This window comes from Manacus candei, unplaced genomic scaffold (genome assembly GCF_025592945.1).
Source record: "Manacus candei isolate 608988 ecotype Guabito, Panama unplaced genomic scaffold, ASM2559294v1 h1tg000041l, whole genome shotgun sequence".
NCBI classification, from domain to species: Eukaryota; Metazoa; Chordata; class Aves; order Passeriformes; family Pipridae; genus Manacus; species Manacus candei.
The window spans coordinates 2,924,910-2,944,674 of NW_026138089.1; the positions used below are offsets into that span (position 1 = coordinate 2,924,910).

A 19,765-nucleotide genomic window follows, 5' to 3' on the forward strand; every position below is an offset into this window, starting at 1 on the left:
TCTGCTTATGCCATGGAGTCCTCTCTTAATACCATCTGCTCCACTCAGCATAACAAAAGAAAAAATTCCCTTACCTTATTCCCCAGCTTGAAGACCTCATCCAAATTGGTACTATTAGTGTTTATCATAATGGAATCTGTGTCTCCATAAATCACCTCAAGGTTCATCTAAATGAAACAAATGGCTTTGAAAAACAAAATATAACTACTACATCTTTTTTAAGTCTCACGCTATTTTCAAGATTCAAAAATATCATTATCTGTATACTATCCCTTAAATACTAAAAAACAAGAAAAATGTAAAATAAATTTTTACTGATAAGTCTGTATATTTCATTAAAACATATTTATTTTTAAAAAGAATAAAGAAACTGAAACCACTGACATGTTTAAAAAAAACCCCACTGCTCATTTGTGTACATAAGAGAAGCAGGTTATATCTTACTAAATGAATACTAGAAAAATAAGTCAGTGAACAAGTCTGATCTTGAGAAGCAGCAGGAACTCTAATCAAAAATAACTTTGGACTGCTAGGACACAAGAAGATCACTTTGGCTCAGAGACTGCTGGACAAATTCACACAAGGCATTTAGCCAAAGTGCTTGAAAGACAATACCACGGTCAGGTATCTTATTCCATTTGTAGCCATCAAAGTAGTATTGGGGAAAAAAAAGCTCACAGAAAAAAAAAATACTTAGATACTCTATTTCAAGTAAATCTAGTGAAAGTATTGGCTAGTAGGTAACAATAACTGAGAATACCACAGCATTGTCGAGATTAGGCTGCTCTTCTTTACGCTTTTTCAGATCATGAATGTGGTTTCATATTTCCATCTTCCCACCTCCATCTTATAACTTCTTCTGTAATCTAATTATCTGTATTAGTCCTCCCCTGGGCAGCAGATCTTTCAGGGAACATGGCACTCCTTTTGGATAAGGATCTAGCTACTATGACTCACAAGTTTTATGTTCCCAGACTGAACTACTGAACAATTACACCTGGAGATCAATCCAAACACCTACTCAGTTCCTCCTCTCTGACTGACACTCTGCCCTTCACGTCATCTCTCATTCTGATCCATCTAACAATTCAAATGACCTACTTGGAAAAGGCTGTGTTCAAACAGCAGCCAGACTTCCATAATACTCCAGGATAAAGGAGCAAACTCTAGACAAATTGAAGCACATAAAAAAGCCTGAGGTGCATATGAAAGGCCTAGCAAGAAAAAAAGAAGAGGAAAAACTGCCAACACCAGTAAATTTCACCAAAAAACCCAGGCAGATGAATATAATTACATAATATTAACTTAAAAAAATAACAAAAGCCAATGTCTTCAGTGATGGAAAATCAATGCAGCTGTAAAAACTGCAGCATGGCTATGTCCATGTTAAATTCCATATAGTCAAAAAACCACTCTGTGACAGAGTTTAAAGGATGCCAAAAAATAAACCATAATAAACCACTAGAACACATGGTGTAACAGGTCTATGAGTAAACTCTAATTAGCACTGTTGCTAATTTGCTTGAAACAGTCACGCATAGGCTTCAAGCAGGGGCCAGATCATATCTGTGGTAGGAAAAGAAAAAAGCTATAATCCATTACGAAGGATTACATTTGTAAACCAGGCATCCTAAGAAGTGATTTCAGGTCTGTTTGGGTTACAGTTCTCCTAGAATAAAAAAATTTCACCAGGTGTGCTCTTTAAGGGTTGTTGTTTAATGAAAATGCTCAGCATTACCTTCTGCACCATCTCCTTGGTATGCATCAAAATCTGAAATAAAAAAAAAAATTATCAAAGATTAGCGTATGATATAATTACAGGCTAACACATGCAAACATATCCATTAGGTTGCTAACTCCAAATGCTCTCACCTTTCAAAACAAAGCAAACCACCTCTCTCCTGGCAACACACAGTCACCTCAATACTCCTATTACATGAGTAAATTCTCATTTGACCTTGTATTAATGCTATTATTAACTCCCCTAAAACAAGATTAAAACAAATCTCAAAATTGCATGTGCGCACACACATTCTACCTTAGGAAAAAACGAACACTGAATCAAATGGCTCAAATAAAACCTAATCAGCAAGGGTCAGAATTAAGTCTGTTTCAGTAATTTAGGCCAGTTGTCATTCTCATATCCATCATCTTATCTCTGAATGTCATTAAATTTTTTCCCAAAAACGTCCTGTCTTATTCAGTGCAGCCTGGATAGTGCTCACTTAACAAGACATAGTCAAAAGGTTGATTACCCTTGTAATGATCTCAAAATGGGTCATCAAAAAGCAAACTCCTCATGGAAACCAGAACTGGGACAAGGAGCTGGGATAAAGATAGGATACAGATGTTGAATCAATGGGCAAATCCATGTGTAACTAAGCTTGTTCCTCAGCCAAGAGTTCATCCCAAGTTCCCCAAATGCTCTGAATAGCATCTCTTTGAACCTTAGAAATAGCTATAGAGACCTCATATGAGTAGGCTCCTGCTTCCATCTCCAGGACTGGTCAGTACAGTGGAGAGGGGTGGGAGAGCATATCACCTGAAGCCACAGGTACAGCTGTAGCACAGGAAGAGAAAGTAAAACCAGCTTGATAAAAAAAAATGTGTAGCTGTTGCAGCAGGAAGGGCTTGGTGAATCTCACACAGCTGCACAAGAACCAACATCTGGTCCATTCCTTCAGTCACTTGGCCATGGTTCCACTGTATTACCCATTTCCTTCTTGTCAACATCCTGGTGCTCTGGCACACAGCTCCAGATTCCAGTTCCCTGGTTTCAGTCCTTTCCATCATCACTCAGCATAAACCTCAGTTCTTCTTCAGTTAACCCTGCTACTCATATATATTTCTATTATAAATTTTCTTAAAGAAGATTACTTTGAACCACGTGTTATGTTACAGCAATGACAGATCAGAGTCTATTAGGTGAACCCAAACAATTTGGAACTATAAACTTTGTCAGGTAACACACTATTTCAACAGCTTATATTAAATTTAGCAACCTAGTCTCAGTTTTACTATTTTTCATATGTTAAATTGTAATACTCCTTGGCTGTATTTGCCAAAAGGTGGAATTATGACTTTTAGTCAAGAAGCCTGTGACAGGGAGCTGAGCAGTAGAAATTAGCAGGGATGAGGCAAGAAAAAGGACTAACAGGCAAGAGCTGGCCATGCTCAGTGGGAGTAAGACCACCTTCAGGGAAATGTCATGACTTTCATAAGGCCAAGGAGTCTAAAATGAAGCCAAGAGTCTTGACTGTCATGATACCAACTACAGCTATCACAGCAGGCAATTCTGAAACAGGGTGAAACGTCCACCTCTACATAACAGTACAAAACCAAGATGACAACCCTGTGATTCCTTTAATATGGCAAGTTTCTTTAATGTTTCTGAACCTTCACACAACCAGAGTGATGCATACTGAAGTATGATGTTTTTTCGGTTTGTTTGAAATTATGCACTGAAAGCTATATTCCCTTCAAGACATTTAAGGTCAGGTTCAGTTCCAAATTACAATGTAACTTTGACACAGCTGACTCACAAGGCATGCCCCTATCAGGGTTATTCCCCAAGCACATAGGGATACCCACAGTTTTACACTCTCTGGATCATGTTTAAAACACCCAGTTGGTTTAACGACCATCCACTGATGCTGCAAACTAGATACTTGGACAATGTGATGCCTGAACTCTGCTGAAAATGCAAAGAACTCAGCCAGCCTCAATCTTCTATACAGACAAAAAAGAACAGGAAAATGCCGAGTCTCAGCTGCAGATTCACCCCAGGCTGTAGGTGCTCAGACACACCTGATTCCATTTTAATCTGAAGCTTAAAAAAGGTACTGCACTCCTATTCATCTCCTAGTGAGTGATTCAGACAGCACAGCCCCACCACCTTTCCATGGAGTTTTGAAATTATTCTGAAGACATATCACTGGCATCAAATTTTGTATAAAGTAATCAAAATTGCAACATATTCACCACCCCACAACCCCTTCTCTCACTTATTAGCTAACTCCTACAGAGAAAGGTTATACCCCTCTCTTAGTACTCCAAAAGCAAACAGAAGTCCCTAAAACAAAATTTTAAAATTGGACAGAAATTAAGAGATTATATTGAAAAGCAAAGAAAGCCTACCATTTCCCCCTTGATCATCTCTGGCCTTTTCTATTTCATTCTCTGAAATAATGCTATCTACTAATAATGAGAAAGATAACTTTTTTTTTTAAAGGAATAAACCCTACTAAAAAATATTTCGACTGTGCAAAAACCATTTCTCAGTTGTCCCTGAGGACAGCAGTGGGTGTAGGTAATCACAACAAGAGGGTCACAGACGAGTAAGCTTCATCAAGTGACTGGCATATGCTAGTGCTACCCAGTCTGACAGGAGATCACTTGTAAGTGCCAACAGCTACAAAACAGAAGGTTATAAAGTATTGCTAAATTCATTAATAAGGCAGTCAGTAGTTATCTGATTTCACAGCAACACCTGCATATTTATCTTCTCATTACCAATTGGATGATGGAATTTTTTTCAAGCACATTTCAAAAATCTGCCAACTTCAAGTGTAGAAAAAAAAATAAACTTTGTAGTTAATTTTTCCCTTAACAAAGTACAGCTGTTGAGAATAATTGTTCAAGATCTTACCCTGTAATGTCAACTGCAGCAGAACAAAGAGTATTTAATTAGCAAATCTATCCAGTAATTCAACACCTATTATATAAAATGCCTTCGTGATTTTATTCAGGATAATTTGCTAAGAGGGTTATTACTGACATTCAGATGAAATTTAAAATTCCTACGCAAGTCGAGTCATAATAGCAGTAATGATCCCCCCAATCAGGAGATACTGTGTCACACAAGGTTCTTTAGCAATGCAGCAGCCCATTTCCTGACTTCTTAATTCCTGGGCTCGGCTCAGTGAGAGCCCTTCATGCCAATATTTCAGTCAGCAATACATCCTTAATGGGACTCTATTAAAATACCTAGAATAAAAGAGGCTTCTTTTTTTTTTTTTTTTTTTTTTTTTTTTTTTTTTGTTAAAAAGAATGACAGCCCTGCTATCATATCAATCCTTGGCGGTTTCTCAGAAATGCACAGCACAGGAAGGGAGGCTGGGAAGACAGAAGAAAGAAGGAGAGAATAAGAAAAATGGTATTGGGTAGTTTCCTTTTGCAAATAATATTGCACTGCTTATGAGAGCTGGATTGTCTCCTACTGCAGACAATCCAAGTAGGAAGAATTAATTGCCTGGCAACCCATCTGTACAGCCATGCCCCCTCCCCCCAGCAAACATATACTTCTAAAAACCCGTGAACTTCTCAGCACAGTGAACATCTGTGAAATTCTATTTTAACTTTTTTCCTTGTAAAAGCAAGACTAGCAACACACATTCTCTCACCCATGAACTGCAATTCAGTATAAACTTAAGGACTGTAATTGCAGACAAGCAATCATCAAACAGTAAAATTTGCTGTCCTAATCCCACTCCAACTCACTAATTACTTAATTAAATGAGGTTGTGATTTAAGACAGGGAATGATTAAAAATAAATACATATACAAAGAACAGCTTTATTATTATCCATTACATCAAATATTTTTAAAGATTCCTTTTTTAAAACCAACTAAAGAGTACCTTCTGAGAAGAGGATGCTTCTGTGGGAACAAGCTAATATACCAAAGTTAAAAATCAATGAGATAGGACACAAAACTAATATGCTGAGGCAAAGATTTCTCTTGAATACATTTTCTGTGGATTCCTGGGGTTGCAGACATGAAGGAACAGAAAGAGAGACTTAAGAGCAGACTGAAAAGACTGAGCAGAATCATTACAAAAACATTTTACCAGAGACGCATCCCGCCCCAAAAATAAAAATAATCACTTAGGCTTCACTTTGCTCAAGGAGAAAAGCCAGCAGTCTTAAGGCATTGGTAAAAACTGTATTTTTGAAGACTACTACAGTAGACCTGATACATTTTTCCACCTCATTTGTTTACTTGTGCAATTATATAGTAAAAAAATAAATCTGTCATCTGCTTTAGTAATTCATATTAGCTAGTCCTTCCCATGACACAGAGGAATAAATGGGCTGGAAAAACTGTGTTCCAGTAACACCACTCACTAATCTACCTAAGAAGTATTTCTGAACCTCTGTATTTTTGCAACATATTCATTAGATTTGCTAGGATTTTGTGTTAAGTAGCCTCTAGGACTGATAAACCACAGCCACAGGATGCTGCAAAAAGATTTTATTAAGGAGGATTTTCAATACAGGTTTCTATCATTGGACAGAAAGGTACATATGCCCTAAGCATAAGTGAAAGAAAGATGGAGGCCTTGTTTGCTACAAAGAATGAAGAATCACAATATAGCCCTTGTATCACACAATGGACTTGATTTAGAAAAGTTTGAGTGATCAGATTCAAGTAGTTAATAAATAAGTTTGTTTCAAAGAGCTTTTACTGAATATTTGCTGTACTTCGACAAGGCAAAGTTACATTTTTCCAAAATGTACACTCTTAGGAAACATTAACAGCATCACAAATACACCCCATGCTGCCAAAATTTCCCCTTGTATGTTGTTTTAGGGATTGGTTTGGCTTTGTTTTTCTTCAGAAATGCTGCAATTGACAGCCAGTGATCCAACACAGCTTCTGGATATAAAATCACTATTGGATGGAGCCCCAAAACCAAAGGGAGAATGATTCCAAGAGCTGAAGCAGTGTACACAAAGACCCAGTGAAACATGTTTACATGCCAACAAAAATGTAGAATCTTTTGCCTCACAAACAACAGAAAACACACAAAAAAAGGCAGCAATAGGAATGTGCTCAGCACAACAAAAATCTTGTGTACCTTTGTCACATTTTGACAAGGAATGCAAAGATGACAGTAAAGCACTGAAGATGACACTGTGAGTCAAATTACAACTTGAAGACAATATTCCCTTGGTGCCAGAAACAATTATATCTTCAAAATTCTACAGTACCTCTATTTCAAGTATTTGTTGTGAGTTTTGCTGAAAAGGAAAACCAGAATTAATTCCTTACTAAGTTGTAAAATTATCATTTATTCTACACAATATATTACAAACCATGTTATACTAAAGTAAATTTTGCCTATTTTGGAAAGGATTCTTTTGTTATTAGGACAAAAGAAAGAATAATGAAACATACTCTTAACAGCACTGAACAAAATTAAAAAAAAAAACAAAACAAAAAGCCAAAAAAATACACACACACAACAACTTCTGTGTTGGAAGTGATTTCAAAATCTTGGAAACAGAGAAACAGAGTGCTCAACAATGAAGTTGAACACTTGAGGGCATAGAAGGCAAGTGACCCGGTTCTGACCCCACTTCCCAGAAGTGTTCTACGTTCCCAGAAGCAGCAAGAATACAATGTCCGTGTGGATAACTAGCTGTGAAAAAATGTCAGTACGGCAGGGGCATCTCCCAACCCTCCAGGGAAACCAAACACCCGAAGCACTGACAGTTCCTAGAGAAGCACTGGGGCTCACTCTGGTGCCCACCCAGGACAGTATTTTCTTTCTAACTAATTCAAAAAGTAAACTCCTAAAACAAGTGAAAGAACAGGGAAATTTTTTCCATGTTTCACTTCATGAGAAAACAAGATCCACAACATCTAAAACCCCTTGAAGAGTGTGGTACTCAAACCAATTTCAGCTCATTAACTTTTGCAATTTTTTTTTATTCCAAGCCATTAAATAAATCCATGGTTGATGAACATTTTGAAGTTAACTATAAGATGCAAAGGTAGCTTTGCCTAATAAGACAACTGCAAATGTATCAAGAGCTAACTGCTAAATCACAAACCACAAGTAAATCCACTAATAAGGAAAATATGACAAGCATCATTTACTATTTCCTAATAAAACCAAAACACGTGTTAAGTTATTCAATATTTAAATACATACAGACAAGCATATCCTCTTTAGAGAAAACATCAGCATTTGTTTCAGTGAAATGAACAAACATTTAGACAGGAAAGCTTTGCTTTGTTTCCCCAACCAAACATGTTTAACACATTCAACAAAAGATATTCAGTCTTTCACTAGAAAAAAATGAAATTACAAGAACAGTAGATAATTGAAATTAATTATTTATAAACCAAGGTTTCCTGTTTGGTGAGACAAGTTAGAACCCAATCAAGGTTTAAACCAGAGCACATAGATTTGCCTCTGAATAACAGCAAACTCTATTCCCAAGTAGGGAAGGATAACCATACTATCCTCCAGATTAGTTTTAAAACTACAGTTTTAAAAGTTATCTTTCAAATATATAATCATGTCTCTCAATCTTGAAGTGATAAAATTTAAGTACTATCCCATCTCCAAGAAAAGTTACTCTCTTAGCCATATAATTAGAAGTCCTAGAAAAATCAGCATGTCTTAGAATCAGTAAAGACAGTTTTTCAAAAACATCAAGTATGTCTATAAACCTGAAAAAGAAATAAAACTAATACTCTAAAAACTGAAATATTTTTAAGCAGTAGATAAACTCAGTGCACTATCCAAGATGATGACAAACTCATTGAGAATCAAATATTCTCCCCACAGGTTGTTCTTTGGGGTTTTTTTGAGTAAAAAGCAGAAAACAGCACTTACAACTCTGTAAGGCCCTTCTCCCTTATTTTCTCACTATTAAAGAAAACTTTATTACAAAAAGAAAGGTATAGCACAGGAAAGGTCCTCTAAGGCAACAAGGGCATATGAAGAGTGGGCAGGAAGGGAACATCAATTACTTTCTTAAGGTTGTCCTGGTCAGCATCTTTTAAGTAATAACCACAACGTGTAAGGCTGGAGAAAAGGGAAGGTCTGGGAGAAGACAAGCAAGTGCTAAAGAGAAAAAGAGATGCAGAACACACTTGCTACCTGGTGAATATTCTTAAAAGAAAAAGTACTTCTGCTGAAAAACACAGCCTTTTTCTTGAAGAACCAGGGGCATTTTGCAATAGATATACTGAACAGAACAAGGCAAGCTCTGTCTAGACACAGGTGTATCCACTGAAAATGATCCTGAATTTTTATAGGAGATGAGAGGACATGCTAGTATCAGTAATGAATAGATTGTGTGTGGATGTTGTGTTCATCAAAAAGTCTTTTTAAGTGGTTTGAACTGCTTTAAAACTAAACTGCTCTTTCATCATGACTAAGTGGTTGTCTATCAAACCAACATTTATTCAAATTCAGAAAAGTATTTTAGCCTCTAATTAGCCCCACAAGAAAGTTCTCTTACCTCGTTTCTTAAATGTCATGAAGGATTTTCATAAAGCATATAATTTTGTTTCATTAAATTAGATACATTTAGACAACACGACAGTTGTTTTTATAAAGTTAAACAATACTTATTCACCCTCCATGGTTGTAGCTGGTGTCAACACCAACAATTGCTTGGACAAGGAAGGATCCATTTGACATGGGGCAAAATTATCTGTGCCAAGAGCCTTCCCAGGCTGGTAAGGAGAGCTTTGGACCAGGACTGACAGGGGCAGGAGTGCATGTCCATGATGGCAAGCAAAGGGTGGGGTATATTGTGAACAGAAGGACCAGTAGCCAACAATGCAGGGCTGAAAGGGGTCCTCTTCAAGCATATCCACCTAAATAAAGGAGTGCCTGCAGGACAGTGTTAGAGAAAACTCTTGCACTTTCTAGGTTATCTCCCTTCTCCAAAGAAAAGGATCATTCTGAAAGACTTCAAAATAATCTGCTCCAGATCTAATAGACTGTGAGCCTCTCTGATTAAGGAAGGAGAAGCTCCTGTACATTCAGCTTCCCAACTATACTGGGATGTTCAGGTTTCCATCAAGCTACTCAAATGCAAAAGATGAGAGATCAGGTGTATACAAGTGCCTAGAGGCACTTAAAAAAACCCTCATGTGGTGAAAGCAAGTCCTTCTAGGATTTTTTAGGACTGCCCAACAACCACACACACACTGTATCAAAGAGAAGTAAGTGTCTTATTTCATGCAGGACCATATACACCAAGTGCTGGATACTAGGAAAACTGTTACTGCAAGTAGAGAAACCCTAGGCTTTGACATTGTGCCACCTTTCCTGGTTACAACAGATAGCTGAAAGGAATTTAATAAAGGCTATTCCAATTCCAAAGACTGATGAAACATCACTGAAATGAGCACTTGTAACAAATAAGGATTTTTACCAAGGTATCTATACAGGACGGAATAACTACCAGTGTTCAAGTCTTAGAAAATTACAACCATATTTGGCACTGAGTAGGAGCAGGGCAGGTACCATCTCAAATATGTCCAAACACTAGTCATTGCATTGATGTGGCTTCTACACAGTCTCCTCTGACTAGCCCCTGTGGCAGCTCTTACCTGCCTTCTTAAGTGGTGCCAGGGACAAAAAAAACAGTTTCATCTCTACATGTGACACTTAACCTTTCCTGCTTCAGGCAGGACCTAGTGATTGCTCCAAGGATGTGAAAATACAATGAGGAACATGCATAATTAACAGCATGAAGTCTCAGTCATATTTCCAAGATGGAGCTCCTCAGGACATAAAAGACTGTCCTAGAACAATATAAGCATTTGTAAAGCATGTCAGAAATAAAATCTATTGGCCTACCAAATGATTAAAATATGTATAATGTAGAAATATTTTATTTTTTTAAAATGCTCATTTAAGGTTTTAAACTATTTTTAAACTAAGTACAAATTACTAGTTAACAATTCTAAATTGCTTGTTAAATAGGTCTCGCAACTGTAAGTCAGGAGTACGAACTGCAGGGCGGGTTGGGGCAACTTCACCTTTCTATAAGGATGTACAGGAAAGAAAAGAGTCCATGTCACTGGAAACTATTGTCTATCCACAGACATTCACAATATATCATAATCACTTAAAGAGTTAAGGAGGGAACCATATTTGATGTCATGGAGCTCCCGCAGAAATAGAAACTTGCTCCATGACACAATTTTGAGAGTACTCCAACTGAGAAAAGTTGAGCTTCATGCAAAAGCAAATTCCTGAGAGGGACCACCCACATTCCAAGATTTCAGCACCTAATGGTCAATTGGTCAGTTACCTGAAATTGTAGTCTAAGGCATTTTTAATACCATTTGTAGCCTCTCTCATAACCCGGGACATTTGTACTGTTTTTAAAAACAGAACAAATTTAGAGGCTTATCAAAGCGTAGAGTTTAATTTTTCAGGACTATGAACTCATGCAAAGAAAGTACAATTTCAAAGCTTCTTTCATGCATTAGTCTGTTCAGCACTTCACGTAGAGCCCAACCATTTCAGTATTTAGAGTTTTACGGCTTCACTGCTAATGAAGCTAAGTTGCTAAATTGTCATTGTACAATCCCACAGGACATGGATTTGTTTGTTACTTGTAGAGAATATGGAAATTTGAAGACTAGGAAAACAGACAAATGTATTTAACCTTTCAGCATGACCCTCTAGGAACCCAATTCAAATACTGACTTTCAGCCACATAACAGATTAAAGTAGTGGAGTTTTGCCACTCATTCAATCCACATAATTCACATAAAAAGATATTGCTCAACAGGAATACATTTCTATTCTAATGATGGAAAAACCTTAATTACAAATGCAACTAAAGCTTGCTACTTCCATAAATCCATTACTACAAGAGAGGCATGCTGATTATTTTTTAAATCTTTAATTTGTCATTTAGACCTACTGTTATCTCATTTGTAAAGAATTCAAAATACATTTGCACAAAACTAGATTTCTAAAACATTAACTATGTTTATAAATGTCTCACTTATTTCCCTACAGTTTGACAGGATTGATTTCATGCTACATACTTTAACTCAATCAATCTTTGACTTTGGAAATCTTCATTTAAATTCTTCATCCCACAACTTCTGTTAAAGAAAGAACATCACAACCTAAAGGTTTTGTTTAATCTAAAAACATAGCTAATAAGCTTCCCTACTTCTTATTACAGGAGTTTGAATCGTTAATAAAAAACTCAGCTTTCACTCATATGCCAAGGAAGCCTTCTTTCAAAGCTCTCTCTTGCTCTCACTTTTCAGTTTAAATAGAAGGCACCAGCACTAATTTACATTATTGTCACACCAGTCATTCAATATCCTCATTAGAATTATATCTGAAATGAGACCTGCAGGGGCCTGAGAGAAGTTTTCAGTGCCAACATAATAATCCAACCACAAGCACTGGTGGACAGTGGCTTGATTTCATCCACTGCTATTACAGATACAAATGTTGCTAAGCTCCTTTTTAATGCCATTAGATAACTACAGATACCTAAAATAAACAAACCAATCAACCACCCAAAACAGAAGCGAAAATAAGGATACATTGTAAGAACAGAAATCCCTTTAAGAATTTTCTGATATTCTAAGGCCTGTTTTGAACTAAAAAAAAATTAAAAATAGACAGAATCACAGAACCACAGACTAGCTGAAGCTGGAAGAGACATCTGGAGGTCATCTGGTCCAGCTCCCCAGCTCTAGCACAGCCACCTAGAGCTGGATGCCCAGAACTATGTCCAGATGCCTTTGAGTATCTCCAAAGTCGAGACTCCACAGGCTCTCTGGGCAACCAGTGCTAGGGTTTGGTCACCCCCACAGCAAAAAAGCATTTCCTGATGTTCAGATGGATCCTCCTGTGTTCCAGTAAACAAAAACAACAAAACACAAACAAAAATCTATCGTTAAAATGACAAAAATGCCATGAATATGCCCATACATATTCCCAACTGAAGAATATCAAGTGCCCATGAAAAAATCAGAAATACTGAAATTTTTACTTATTAAAAAAATACATTAAATCTGCTGGGTTAAAAAAAACCCAACAAAATACCTGCCCACTAACCTACAGGACACTGAAGAGATACTGCTGCTTTCTGACATAGGTAACACAAATTGTGGCAAATCTTGATGAGCTGTGAAACAAGAGACTTGAAAGGATTTTCCCAGGAAATATATATAAAGGATGGCTGATAAGAGACACTTCCCTTTTGTAGGTCATGTTGTTTTCTTAGGCAGGGTACCCCAGAGTCCTTTATATTTACAAACCTAGACATTTGACAACATGTATACATACAATAATAGGAAGATATACACTTGAAAGTCAAGAACCAATCACAGTCTGACAGAGATTAATAAAAATGTTACTCTAAAATACGATCTAGAATGGACTTCATCTTTCTCAAGTTTATGATATTGGCAGTTACAATCTTAGGAAAAAAAAAGGAGGGGGGGAAAGGCTGAAGTGAACTCTGACAGTTCCCTCCTGGCCCATCACCATATGTTTGTTCAGATCAACTACATTTAACTAGAATGAATCAATTGTTCCATCCACCTGAACTACTATGATTTTTTTTCCGTTTAAAGTTCTCCCTTTTCATGAGCAGTTGCTCTCCCGCAATCCATCACATAAGAAAACTGTCAAAAAGCTGAAATATGGCAAATTCAAAGTATTTGAATATTTATTTGATTAAAGTATAGAAGATTATCCTTATTTGGTTAAAGTACAGAAGATTATCCAGTAGAAGAGAAAGGTAATTAACATCTAATTTCAAAGCTTTTTAAATGAGCCTCATCCCAACCACACTATAAGAGTTCTACACTAAAGAAGTTTCTCATTTTCATTCAAAAAGGCACACCTGGCAGACCAACAGTAACCCTACGAAAGAGAAAACAGAAGACAAAGAGGCATTCAGATCAAGCAAAAAACACGTTCCCTACTTTCTTCCAGGCTTGCAGTCTTATCATCAACTGAGTAACATCTGACTAAATGAGGTACACTCACCCTAACAGAGAGAGGTAATTTAACAGGTTAGATAGAGGAGAAAAGATATTTAAATTGCCTGGAAGCTGAGCAATAAAAACAACTTACAAAGCCTGTAGCATACAAACTTGTAGAGTGATTTTGAAAAGGGTTTGCTGACACTGCTGGTGGTCGACTTTCCAAGCTTTAAAACAAAATGACTGTGCAGGTAATTTTTCTACAATGGCAAAACAAAATCTCCACTCTAAGCTGGTGATTTACAATCGTCCTGTCTTTCGCCAGGTAGAATCAAGCCCACAGCACTGACACAAGGTGTGTGCAGTTGAGACCTCTGCAAAAGATGCTGCCTGCTTTGAGAGAACATCTACTGTCTCTGGTGTTAAATATTTTTATTTCTATATACTGCAAGCATCCTTTTCTCCCAAGGCTTCCCACCCTGCTGCAGAAGACACCATAAGCAACAGAAGAGGAAAAAACACAAACAAACACAGGATCCTTCAAGGACAAGTTTTTCAAGTTTCTGGGTAGTAAAAGGAAATGGTCTATATATTGAAAGAAAATACCAAAATTTATTACCAATACAGAAATTCTACACAATTAGAACAGAAAAAAAACTGGTTAGTAATGAGCCTTCAAAAATTGGGTAAACCAACCTAAACTGAAAATCAGTTTGAGACTCATGTCAGAGTCAAGCTCACCTAAAAAGCAATGATCCAGGAGAAACATTAAAAACAACCAAGTCTTTACTTGTCTTATCAAAGGATGACCTTTTACAAAAACTACCTCTGATCTCAACAGTGAGCAATACTGGAGGGACTTATGAGGCAGATTTCTTCCATCCTAATGCTTCCCTATAGGAAAACAGGGACAGCTAAACCCAAGAAGCACAGATGTCCCATGAATCCAAGTCAGCAGTTCCCAGCGAAGGAAGAAGGAGGTTACATTTTAAGATAAGCTGTCCCTCACCCCCCTCTGCCAAAATAACAGATGCCTCTTGGAGCAGAAGCAGCTTCAGAAAAATACTCCAATTGCTGCTCCTGCTGTGGAGACAGGAATTTATGATGGGCTATGGGAAGCACCCCACTGGCCTCAACTCTGAAACACCAATGAGGGCTGCATCATAAAGGACTTGCATACTGTGAGGGACTGCCGAGCATACCATAAAGCAAGAACACCAAATTACAATCTTAATTTTGCTTCCAAGCCCTGTATTTTCAGCCCTCAGCATAGATGTTTTTTCCCCCCAACAGAAAGCATTAGGTGTCAAAAGGTTCATAGACTTGGCTCACTGATTGATTTCTAGTCTACCTGATTTGTAAGGCTAATTAAGACATGGCCAAACTGTGTCCATGTCTTACTTAACACTGGTGTTCAAGCAAGTATCACACAATCTGATTAAAATTGACTAAAAGTGTCTTACTTCAGTAATCACTTAGACAGAATGAATTTTACATTAGCAGGATCAAGCACACGTCAGGCCTCAGTGGAAATGAAAAGGGCTTATAGTAATAGGATTTATAAATCCACCACATTAGGTTAATGGCTAAATGATTTACATGTAACTTTTCCCCCTCCTCCTCACCCTTCAACTCACACACAAAAAAATCCTATATTTGGCACCTTTAACGATGAGTGTCAAGGCAAAAACAGACGTTCTTTTTAATTAGCTGAAAATTAAAAGCCACAAGTGATCCTTCATTAACTCTTTCACTGCAGAAATAATGAATTAGATTTTTATAAAGCCAGAATTCTTGAAGACCCTAATGACCTTTTCAAACAACCACGACGAGCTATCTACATGCGCATAATGAAGCTCAAATGGTTTGAACCAATAAATATGCAACTGATAAAGTGAGATCCTTATTCCTTATAAAATTGTCAGTAATGGGAGTTCTTCATGTGACTGTTTTCAATTGCAGAGAAGACTCTAAAAGCCTTTGCTCTTTCTCAGCCAGCAATTCAATCCAACAGTTAGTAGCAGTTACTAATGACATTGGAATATAGATGGCTTAAAGCCAACCCTCCCTCTTCGCAAGTACTGGAATGTCCTACACCATGTGGTAAACCAGGTGCTTTGTTTTGTTCTTTTGGCAGCTGAAGCTTTCATTTTCCAGAAATTTGAAAACAAAGTCATTCAGCTGAGTCCCTGCAGTACTAGTCACTTGCTTCATTCACTGGATACAGGCACAGAAGAAGTTCATCCGCAAGTCCTACCTGTCCCCACCTTTCTCAAAAGATAATACCAGGTCGGGTGGGAAGAGTGAAAGTTCAATGCACATCACCTTTATTTTCAGCAAAATTAATTAAAAATTGTCAGATAACAAGGTCACCATTTCTCAATGATACAGTGCTTTGCATTTTCAGGTCACTATACAGACATTAATAACCTTAATCCTGCTGTTGGATTAATTTAACTGCCAACATTGTATGTCTAAAAATAACTTATCAAGCATCTACCCATTGTCACCAGGCACAATTACTTTATCACCACCTCACTTTCTTTTCATGGCATTAGGAGGCCAGACAGCCAGTTGAGCAGCATCTCTCCTCTCCTTTACAGCCCAGGTCAGGAATAGAATGCCCTTATAAATCCACGAGTACCAAAAAGTCTGGGTTGACAGACATCAGTCTGCTTCTCTTGGGAAGTTACCACAAGTTATTTTTGTTTCAAACAAGGACTGCGTTAGATGAAAGCACTTCAAAAGGAAGGTGCTTGCTTTTCGGCCCTGGCCTGGTGGCACGACAATAGCAGCAGCAGAGCCTGTCCCTGGTCCTCTCCTCTCCCTTGGCCGTCAGGGTATCGAGTTCACATTCTTTCCCCACAAACATTTGTCCGGTGTCACACAAAAGAGTGACCAACAAACCTGATACAGGGCTGTTAAATTCAGACAGCAAGGCACCACACAATGACCTTTAGAAGAACGATATTAACAGGTGGCTGGTGTCTAATACAAATAATTATATTACACTTTAGCAGCACGGACCAAAGTGGAAACACATTGTCTTGTCATCAGCAATTGAATAAGCCAAAGTAATGTTACCAGAATACCCTTTTAACACTCCTCTGTTACCTCTCTAAGTACAGAGAACATCTCCTGTGGCAGAGCACAGCCGATGAGCTCCCAACTCTGTCACAAGGTATTTCATTTGAAAGTTTCATCAGAGTATGTGACATTTCCTTCTCTAAGCAAATCAGGCATCTCCCTGCCAGCCTTTGGAGATCACACAGGAATGCTTCAAAAGTAAATTCGAGCATTGCTTAAGAATTTACCCTGTCTTTCCCCTTGGAAGCAGCCCACTCGAAACACATCCCTACTTCAATTAAAAAGAAAGAAGCTGGTAAAAGAAGTTGAGCAAAGTTCTTCAAAACCCATAAGAGAAACCACTATAAGTGATCAAATTAAATGCCCCTGCTCACTAATTAGTTTTTCCAATATCAATCATCTCAAATTAGCAATAGTTTTCATCAACCTTTAACCCTGAGACGAGTCACTGTTTTGACAGGACAGACAGCTGTGGCAAACAGCCGCAACATTTTGGGACAGACAGCGATTTCCGACCATGTCTACAGCCAAACTTCACTTTGCTGGGGCACAGGGAGACCCTCAGCATGCACCCCCTGCCCCTGCAAGGCTTGCACAGCCTGGGCACATGCCACTGGCAAGCCAGGCTGCAGCACAGGGCCAAGCAGCAGATCACTTTCCTGTCAGCTGTGACAGGCCGACACTTAAGCTGCTCAAAGGCTTCTCATTCTTCCCCATAGAAAGGGGAGAGCAGGTTCAAGGACACTCCAGCCTGTCTAGAGTATAGTAGGGAGAAAGCTAGGAAATCACACCTCAAAACAACAGGGTAAGTGGTAACATACAGCTCAAATGTCCACACGTAGATGGATGGTGAAAGTACTAGGAAAGTTAAAAAAAACTTGCCTACAGAGAAATATAGTGAAGACATTACTTAATCTTCCATGTAGTGGTGCAAGTCACGTCAGCTCTCTGCTCCTACAGCAACAAGCCAAAAGCAGCACATTCATTAGGGAATTGCCAGCAAACACCTCAGCTGGTCTGGAAGAGCAGCACAGAGAAAGAATAAATGGAGCACTGGTGCAGGACATGCTACTGGGTACAGCTCAGCAACTGCAAACCATCACACATGGCCACAGCATCCAGACAGACACAGAACAACATCTCCTCCCTTTCTCCCTCACAGGGAAAAAGCAGGTGCTTGCTCTCTCAGCAGAAATCAGCCCCTTCCATTTGGTTTAGCCAGAAAGCAAGACAGAATCTGGGAAGTAAATTCCACTTTTGTTCTCCTAAAAGCCAGTTTGGAGTAGCTAGGTGGCTACTGCTGGTTGGCACCTGCATCATCCTGGTGTTCATCAGAAGCCTGTCCTCCTTTCCTGCCATCCCACATCCCCTCCTCACCTACCCCACCCCACAAACTCCTCACTTTAATTCAAACAGGTGCGAGAGTTGAATTTTACACAACAGTATTGGTACCTTAACTCCAGGCTCCCACTTTTATCTATAAGCAACATGGTATTCACCCAGAGATCCTAAAAACCAAGAGCAGCAGTCATGACAAATTTGGGAAGTGACAAGAAACATAAAATGTAGATGCTTTGGTAGTGAAGACATCTATCACTTTGGGGAGGAGGACAGGGAAGAAAAGGGATATTAAAAAAACAAGAATTTGTAAGGAAGGTAAGTCAGCAAGAAATGAAATACAGTGGTACAATGCACCTCCAGTGTTCTCATACGTGTTAAAGTATGTAAAACCTGCTCCAAAAGGCTTTCCTCCACCACAAAAAAATCTCAACACAGAGTCATAGAACCATAGAATGGTTTAGGTTGGAAGGAACCTTGAAGATCATCTAGTTCCAACCCCAAGTGTTAAGCAGTATCCAGAATATCACATACTACAGTGACATGACTAAATTGCCCTATAGCAATATGCTTACACATATGAGTCAATGCATCATTTCAAGAGTTAATGTTTGGTTCATTAAGGTAAAAGGAAAGGAGGGAAGTTAAAGGAGGAAAAATATAATTAGAACAACTTTTTTTCTATATATTAACTATGGGACAGGTTGAGGTAAGAAGGTCCTTTGTCTTCTTTTTATCTGAACTGTGCTCAGGCATTCAGGCCTCTCTGACACTTGAATAAGGAGCTGCAATCCACCCAGGCCACTCTTCGCTTGTAACTACTGGGGACCTTCTTATGGGTTCAGTCAGTGGTATAATAATTCTTTGTTGCCTATCAGGAAATGTCTCTGATCAACCACTACACCCAGAAGACACATCCAGAGTAGCTGTGCCCACTGCAGTGGGACAACACTGTGCATAGTCATGGCACAGCATTCAGCCACAAATGTCACTGAGTCCCCTTCTTGGAGTTCACCTTCTTCACAAGGGCATATCTGCTACCCAAAAAACCTTCGACCATCCCAATAGCAAAAGTTCTCAAGTCTCCAATGGACGCCTCGAAAATATTCCCCAGTTTATACAAGAAAACTAAGCTGGCTGCAGTCCAACAGACCTTCTGGTCACAAACTCCCATTTCACTGAAGAGCCTGAAAAATAGGCAACTTGCAGTAAGAATTGAAACACTTAAAAGTTGCAGGAATTCCTGAATGTAAAGATATTTCTGATTACTACATTAGGAATTTTTCTGTTTAAAAAATTTATTTAATCCCTTCAAAAATTCGTGACATGGGGTACTATCCAGAAATCAAAATAATATAAAAGCATACAGAATTTCTTAACATATTCAGAGGTGAAATTAATTACAGCACAGGTAATCTGATCCCTCCTAAGAGTATGATCTGAGGAAAGAGAGAAACTGATGATCAGAGTTATAACTATGTAATAAACAGTAAACCTTTCAAGATTGAATGAAGACAAGAGAAACATCACTTTTTCCTTGCAAAATGCTTTACAGAGATGTAGACTATAGCAAACCAAACTCAAGATACCAGATTGTGCCCACATAGGTAGGAAT

At 38.2% G+C, this 19,765-nt stretch overlaps 1 protein-coding gene across 2 annotated transcripts in view; it reads right to left on the minus strand.

Moving 5' to 3' along the window:
• POLA1 (DNA polymerase alpha 1, catalytic subunit) overlaps window positions 1-19,765 on the minus strand; it is a 203,741-nt gene that overhangs the window by 124,273 nt on the left and 59,703 nt on the right. For both annotated transcript variants that reach the window (XM_051795104.1, XM_051795102.1), the window contains exons 27-28: window positions 1,739-1,771; window positions 75-167 (exon numbers count right to left, since the gene is read on the minus strand). In XM_051795104.1, the coding sequence (XP_051651064.1) occupies window positions 75-167; window positions 1,739-1,771 (126 nt within the window). The remainder of the gene's footprint in view (window positions 1-74; window positions 168-1,738; window positions 1,772-19,765) is intronic.